Source organism: Tympanuchus pallidicinctus, unplaced genomic scaffold (genome assembly GCF_026119805.1).
Source record: "Tympanuchus pallidicinctus isolate F22 unplaced genomic scaffold, pur_lepc_1.0 scaffold11, whole genome shotgun sequence".
NCBI lineage: Eukaryota > Metazoa > Chordata > Aves > Galliformes > Phasianidae > Tympanuchus > Tympanuchus pallidicinctus.
Genome location: NW_026294627.1, coordinates 11,577,728 through 11,586,271, shown reverse-complemented (window position 1 = coordinate 11,586,271; position 8,544 = coordinate 11,577,728). Strand labels below are relative to the sequence as shown.

Here is an 8,544-nt window from a genome sequence, read left to right as displayed (position 1 = left end):
GCATATACAGTCAGCTTCTGTTGATCTTAAAATCTGTACCAGATGATCAGTAGAATCATTCCCTATAATTCATTTTCAAAAAGGAAGCTCATATTCCTACATTACATATAGAGATATTATGCATCAAAACACTTGAAGTTGATTCTACATCAGAGCATCGTTCATTTGGTCATACCTGAGACACACACCTGAGGCTCGCTGCCATAACATGGCAAGTATGAAGGCCTACATCCTTGCAGGGTAGTTGGAGGTCAGGTGGGAATTCCTAGTAGGCCTTAAATTGCACAAATACTCAGTTAGCCAAACCCTATGTCTACATATAATCACTCTTGTTTAAGACCACTGTGGAGTCTTGGAAAACATTTACAGCCTGTCTTTCAGGAGCAGCTCTTCATTTATTTAACAACAGTTCTGACTCCTTGTTGAAACAGGGAACACAGTGTCACAAAATGGTTTTCAATCTTTATTTTTAAGATACACAAATGCTCAAATTGAGCTTCAAGTAGTCTTCCCAATCAAAGAATATCTCTGTGCATGGATCCAAACACCCCATTGCATTTTTTTTTCCAAGAGTATAAGCATTATTCTGTTTATCATGTATGTGGAAACATAGCTTATGTGTTCCAGTAACCTGACTGTTTGTTTAACATCAGTCAAAACCTGTTGAACCATTTTAGCTCTCAGTTTTGGGAACAGCACAAGATTGTTTCAGACAGAACTGCTAATTATCTCATGGCAAGTCACCTGAATTTATGATGCTAATTATTCCCAGATCAGTTATTTGTATTTTCTTTTATATGTTATTGATACTTATTTTGACTAAGTGTATTTTATTATTTATTGAAAGAGAACACATATTTTTACTGATTACAGTAAAATGCAATGTTATGTTATTGCTATGTCTTATTTCATATTGTAGCTCCAGTATATCAAGAACTTGCTCCACAAATTGTATTATATATTTCATATATATTTCATATATATGAAATGAAATTCCAGCTTTTATCTGGTGAGAACTTCCTTATTTATTAAAAACGCTATGAAATTGCCCAAAACAGAAGGCTCAGGGGAAAAAAAAAAAAGCATGGTAACATTAGTTAAACTCATTTCATCACTCCCTAATGACGAAACAGTTATGCATCATTTTTACTGATCAGAGGATATTATGCAGCATGAGTCAGACTGTCACTGATTTACAATTTAGCTATATAAACAGAGCTGAGAAACGTGTTCAACAGGTCAAGACTTCGCAGCGTAGCTGAAGCACAGAACCTTTGACAAGAATGAAGATCTTTTCTCTTCTCCTCTTGATGTATGTGACGGCCTCCTCTGCTTTCCCTGTGGCTCCTGAAGAAGAAGATGAAGGAAAAAATATAGATCTTGTGGAGGTAAACATTTTCTACTGCATTTCTAAATGAAACAGAAAGTAGTCTGAGGGATAACCAGAATTATTTTCAAAGAATGTGACTTGAAAATAAAGGCGTTTCATTTTGCAAAGATTTCAAGAGAAAGCTTTTCCTATTAACCTGAAATTTTTGTGAGAATTTTCTTGAAATTACTTACATATGTGTTATCTAAAATTGCACAACTTCACTTTGATGTTGTCAGTAAGATGTTAAAAATAATACAGAAGCATAAGTTCTAGTCTCAAGGCTGCACGGCTGTGCAGAATTAGTCAAAATCAGGAACAGGTTATATTTCAGAATGTGCTTTGAAAACTGTGACATGATCAGCCTTTGTAGCACAGGGAAAGAAACTCATTTGAATTATGTGTGTATTTCAGTATTTGTTTGAATTGATCTTTCACTGAATTTTTTTTAGGCATCTTCAAGAAATGCAGCAATTATACAGATGTATCACTAACTATTGGAGAAAAAGTTGTTGAAATTTATTAGGAATATCTGGTTTTCTCAAGTCATATTTCATAGCTAAAAATAAATGACAAGATTTGCCAAGCGCTGACTCTCTTGCTCTGTTCACTGACTTTGTCAGGAATCCTGTGTCTGCAGCTTCACTGCTAATTTATATTTCCTTGAATGAGATATGTGAAGTTACAAGCTTCCTTAAAAGCTCTGCTACTAAAATAACAGGTTATAATAAATAAATGTGGAATTAATTATTAATAGCAAATATTAGATTTTAAATACAAGTTCTCCATGTAGTCAATCAGTGAAAGAAGTAATTCAGGTAACGGTGAAAGCTTTAAATCATATCTACCATTTCACACTGATTTTTGAGAAAAAAATAAGCAACTCTAGCCCTTGGTAGACACAAGGCTTCAGGATAGAATAGTTCAAGATGATTTAGGAAACATAAATGTGACTGAAGACAATACTGATATGTCACAATACTCTTCTTTTAAAAAATTCTGCTTCAGACTTATCTACAGAATTTCTACAATCTTCAAAAAGATCATCGGCATCATCTAAGGCAGGGGGGTAAAAATCATCTTGCTGAAAAGCTCAAGGAAATGCAGGAATTCTTTGGACTACAAGTGACTGGGAAAGCCGATCGTGACACTTTGGAGATGATGAACAAACCCAGGTGTGGTGTTCCTGATGTAGAGCAATACGTCTTCACAGCAGGGAATCCAAAATGGAAGAAGACTAATCTGACATACAGGTAACATTTCCTAATCTTCTGCAAATAGATGTAAACCTAGCATTTCAGCTTGGGGGCCTGAAGTGAAGTACATTATGACCTATCCAAAATGACATCTAGAATGATTAACTGATTTCTAGAAAGAAACAGACACTCTAGAAGGCATTATCTAAAGTTAAGTCATTATTGATTTGTACTTATGAAAGATATACTTAATATATATTACTTTTGTAATATATTTACAATTTATATTATAATATATATAAATGAATATTTTTCAATTGAAACGTTTGTATTTTTAGCATTATGTAATGCTTTCATTTTCCTTTGAAGGATTGTGAATTACACCAGAAAGATGAGACAAACTGATGTAGATGAAGCAATCCAAAAAGCTCTGAATGTCTGGAGCAGTGTGACACCATTGACATTTCAAAAGATTGAGGACAAAATTGCAGATATAATGATCTCATTTGCTTATAGAGGTAAAACTGGTATCTTTACATATTGCATAGACATCCAAAATCATTGAAATTACTTGGAATTCTAAATGATTTTTTACTCTTCATTTTAGATCACAATGACAACTCTCCTTTTGATGGCCCTAATGGGCTGCTGGCTCATGCTTTTCAACCAGGAGAAGGTCTTGGTGGAGACGTGCATATGGATGACGAGGAAACCTGGACAAAAGATGGAAGAGGTAAAGGCTGAGACCAAATCCATTTACACAGTTTTACCTTGTACAATTTTTCTCTTGTGGTAGTTAGCTCATAAGGCTAATTGCAAATAAAAAGTGAGTAAGAGTGGCAGTTGTCTTTTTCATTTATTTTTTATTTTTTGCCAGTGATTCATTGGTAGGAATCTTTCTTCACCTAGCAATTCAGTGTTCCAAACTAGTGAATTCAAATGTCATCAAAACTCATGTTGTGAAATATTGTTCTCTTGAATCACTGAACTTTCAAAATCATCGGAATGACTTTTGATTCTGAGCAGTTTATGCAATAGTAGGAGAAATAGGGATTGTGTTTATGATACAAAGATTCTGGAGATAGAGTAAAGAAATCATAATCAGAACATCCAACATCTTCAAACACTCATATAGATCTTCAGCTACAATATTTTTTGAGTTATAATGTGGATAGAATTACTTATAGCCTGTCTTGCAGCTGTAGCACGTTCTGGTAAGTTGCATAAAACTCTTCAATTATAAATACTGTGGTAAATACTGTGGTAAATACTAAAACAGATTTTATCTGTTTCCTATTATTTTTATCTCACAGGCTACAACTTGTTCATTGTTGTTGCCCATGAACTTGGCCACTCACTGGGTTTGTCCCATTCAAATGATCCTGGAGCACTGATGTATCCAAATTATGCTTACACAGACCCCAAAGAATTCCTTCTTCCTCAGGATGACATTGATGGCATTCAAGCCATATATGGTAAGAAATAAATATATATATATTTTTAATATTTCTATTTGGAGGCTGGCGAATAATGATAAGAATATATTTTTAAAATGTTTATTTCACCTACATGCAAAGTCTAAGTGTTCTAAACAATGGATAACAAGATAAGGAAAAACCTGGAGGCTACCTTCAGCTGAAGAGCTGCTCTGGAAAAAAAATCTTGGAAATATGAACTCAAGTCCTTCAACAGTGTTAAAAGTTTGGGTTTTATGACAGATATTCAGTATACAATGATATGCCCTTTCATTTTCTTTTAAAGAAGATCCTTGACAACCATGGACACCTTCTGAACACTGTGTTTATTCTATATTTCCCTAAATACAAACTGAAAGATTTTTATTTTATTTTCCTTCCTTTAGGACAGTCTAATGATGCTGTGCAGCCTACAGGGCCCACAACTCCACAAGTTTGTGACCCTAATTTGACATTTGATGCCATTACCACTTTGCGTGGAGAAATGATGTTCTTTAAGGGCAGGTAATACCAATAAGCACATATATCATCTCTTAAATGTATTCAGTAGCTTTAAAAAAAATCAGTAATCCATGAGGGAAAACTATCATTTTGAAATGTAGTACAAAGAGAAAGACTATAAAACCATTATGTACCTATTTACCAAAGAAAGAGTTCTTAACTCATTAATAGCAAGAGTCATAATTGATAAGAGCAGTGAAGGAGATCAAGGCAGGTCGTCTTTTTTCTAAATATGCCATTGTGGCCATTGCTGTGCTGGACTTGGCTCTGAACCAGATTCAACTAATAGCAAGCAACAGTATTCATACATTCCTTGATGATGTGCTCATGTGTCCCACCATGTAAGCCTTCTACTGTACACCAATGCAAGAGCAAAGCCACCACTGAAAGTACTAGTACATAGAAAGACATACTAGGTGTTCACTGACACCAGTGATCAGCCTTCCTGCCCTATAGAGAAATAGAAGGTCTTATATTTATCTTGCTTGATTTTTGGTATGGAGGTTCTAAAGTTCAGATTGCAGCCACTCTAGACATCCTTTACATTCATTGGAGAGGGATATGTACCCAGAAGGTCATTTTGACATTAGACAGAATATATCACAAAGTGGAGGTACTTGTCTCTCTCCTGTTATACTCCAGGAGCTATAATCATTGTCTGACATCTGTGAAGAGTGGAACAATTTTAATCTATACGTTTTGTTCAAACCAGGTACATGCTGCGCAAACATCCTGAGTGGTCAGAGACAGAGTTAAATTTTATCTCAGTGTTCTGGCCAAATTTGCCATCAGGAATTCAAGCTGCTTATGAGAACATTGAAAGGGATGAAGTTTTACTCTTTAAAGGTAATGGCATCTGAAATTCTTTACTTTTTCTGACCAGTTCCTTCATAACCTTTGCAAATTATGCCATTTCAGAGGTTAAAGTAGTTCTTTAACAAAGGTCAGTGAAACAGGGTCTCTTGCAAAGCTCCAGATTGCTGAACCTGTGCCTGATAGAGCTATAATCCTGGAAGAGATCTCCAGAGGTCATAATCCTAAAAAAACCTCCTTGCTGTGCTTTATTCGGTGCTGTGAAAAAGAAGACATAAAAATAGCTTCCCTTCTTCACATCTAGTTCTCTTCAAATAACAACATTTCACATGATTTTTGCTAAGTTCTAACAAGTAATTCAGCTGGTAAACAGAGGAATTTGCACATCACCATTACTCTTCTCACTGTCAGCTTGGAATATATTGTTACAAGATGGTCTAATAGGACTCTTACCAAAAAAGTCTGAAGCCTAGTTTAAGACAGAGCAAGATAATTGTTTCTTAGACTAGTACAGGAAAAATTCTGGAAAGATATTTCAAAATGTATTTTTTAGAAATTATATCACAAAAGCCAATTCACGTTCTTCCCATCTAAAATGCAATTAAATGTTTATTAATAACAAAACCAAATGAAACATGCTTATATTTTTCAGAGGATAAGTACTGGGTTATCAGAGGATACGACATTGCATACGGCTATCCCAAACCAATCTATCGCTTGGGATTCCCAAAGACTGTTAAAAGAGTGAATGCAGCTTACAATGATGAGACCACAGGAAAAACATATTTCTTTGTAGCTGACAGATACTGGAGGTGAGATTTAATATTTGTCTACCAGAAAGAATATTTTTACTTGTCTCTGAAAATTGATATAATTAATATAAATTAAGCTATGACATTCAGGTATACTCTGGAAATTCAAGCAGGTTTGTCTGAAAGTTTAAAGAACTACAGCATTTGCTAAGAAATGTCAATATCTCCAAAGCTTTGTTTGCCATTCATTACATTCCTGTCGTGGCAATGTAAGTACTTGCTACCAGATGGAATACCTGTCTGTTGAAACAGTTATTTTATAGCAAACTTATTCATTTTTTATTCACAATAGTGTTGCTTTTCTGTGTAATGTTATGATAGTGTACACTTTTCAGTCACATTTCAAGCAAAATGAACTATTAATTAAAAATGTTGTAACTGAATTTTCCTTTGAATAATCAAGTTGTGGATCATCAACAGCTGTACAGTTAGCATGATTTGTAACTTAAGTGCAGATTGTGATAAAGTTCAGAGAGTAATTTTGTTTAACAAGTACATGATTGACAGTAATATAACAAAGATGTTTCAGGTCTGTGCTTCAGTTTTTCTATTCTCCTCCTTTATATGCTACGATTTTAGACTAAACTGGATATCCAACAGCTAGATATAGAAACACACTGTAGATGCAGTGATGGCCAAGGTGTTAGCTTAGCCTCAAAATCATTAGTATGTTTCTGGGCTTCATTCCCAGGATCCTTGAGAGTTTTGTTACAAACATCCCTGCAGGAAGGGTTTTCAGACACTCATCAGAACCTTATTACATAACAGGAAAAAATCAAAATCTACTTTAGTTTATTCTTATGAGACTTCACTCTAAGAGCAGAGTTGTATACATGTATGAACCTGCTTTGAAGTTTTAAAATGTTATCTGCTTCACTACAAGTGGTAATTATGGCTTTTTTTGTGTGCTCAGATACGATGAAAACAAAAAATCCATGGATCATGGTTATCCCAGGAAAATAATCTCTGACTTTGGAAAAATTGGCAGAGTTGATGCTGCTTTCCAGAAAGATGGTAAGTAAAAAAATATGTTTAAACTGAGTTTGAATATCTGTCGTTCTGTAGACAGGATGATTTATTTTCAAAAACCTTTAAACCATTTTAACCATTGGGTTAAAACCATTAACCTTTAAACCATTTTAAACCATTAACCCCTAAACATAGCAGCTGAGATGGAAATGAAAAATAGCAAGTATGCATGGAGAGTTTTTGTTGATTTTTTCCCCCAGAATACCAAAAAAAAGTCGCATATGAAATGTAATTGGATTTAATTTTGTTTCCAGGCTATGTGTACTTCTTCCACGGAACAAAGCAGTTCCAGTTTGATCCTCGCACCAAACGGATTGTCAATCAAATGAAGAGCATTAGCTGGTTTAATTGTTAATTGCAATGATTGTGTTTCTCCTTTACATGCACACTGCGTATTTTTATGTGTATATTTTATATTTTTTATGTGCTGAATTTTTCAGTATTTAATGACTAATAGGTCAGAATGGATTTCTGCCTGGATTCCATAGAAGTCTACTTTTAATAATTATTAACTGTACAAATGTGTTTATATAACTTATTACACTTTTACTTGCTGCATTAAATATTCCTAATAAGTTGTGTTTGTCATATCTTCTTGTCCTTGCTCCCTTATTTGCACTAATATTCAAGAGCAAACTCCAGTTTCAACACTAAAAGACATACTCTGGTGTGAAAAGGCAAATATTTTTCCCATGCCAAGCAGAGGAACAACTAGCAGGCTCTGAGTTCCATTGCCCCATGCCAGCTCTGGTGAAAATATTATGGGTAATTAGGACTGCTGGGACTCATGAACGTCAGTCCATAAATCCCACTTCCACTTTTTGCTCTCTCTTTTCTTCTTCACTTTCCAATCTGAGCCTTTCCTCCACAGCACAGCTCTTTGCAAACACAGGCATCTTTTCCCCTCATGCCTTTAGATTTAAGAACCGAATTTAAAACAGAAAAATATAATATTGTACAAGAGATTGCTGAAACCTCTACCCTGATCTGTCAGATCGTATTATACAAGGGGGGGATAAACCTCATTTGTAGCTCTGTCAAGTGCTTACTATTTCATTTCTTTACCTACTGAATCCCTCCTAATTTTGCTGGAATAAAGGATGAACTGAAAGTCTCACTTTAAAAATTACAATCCTTGGCCAAACAAGAAATTCATTAAAAATACAGCTTTGCATCCAGCTTTACCACACTTTTCTTCAAATGTCTTCAATTAAAATGATCTTTGATGGTCTTATTCACTTTCTTTCTTTTTGTAGCTCAGCTGATAACATTAGAAGCCATATGGCCGTAACAAAACTCATTTTCTCATACTTCATCTGCATTATGCAATGCAGTAACCCAAAACCTTT

General features: G+C 34.7%; 1 protein-coding gene across 1 annotated transcript; it reads left to right on the top strand.

The window, feature by feature from the left end:
- Positions 1-1,250: 1,250 nt before the first annotated feature.
- On the top strand, positions 1,251-7,770 carry LOC128074810 (interstitial collagenase-like). Its single transcript, XM_052670937.1, has 10 exons — positions 1,251-1,388; positions 2,378-2,622; positions 2,935-3,083; positions 3,173-3,298; positions 3,879-4,040; positions 4,427-4,544; positions 5,254-5,387; positions 6,007-6,166; positions 7,080-7,180; positions 7,450-7,770. Exons 1-10 carry the CDS (start codon positions 1,284-1,286, stop codon positions 7,548-7,550), a joined length of 1,401 nt encoding a protein of 466 aa, XP_052526897.1. The 5' UTR covers positions 1,251-1,283; the 3' UTR covers positions 7,551-7,770.
- Positions 7,771-8,544: the final 774 nt, after the last annotated feature.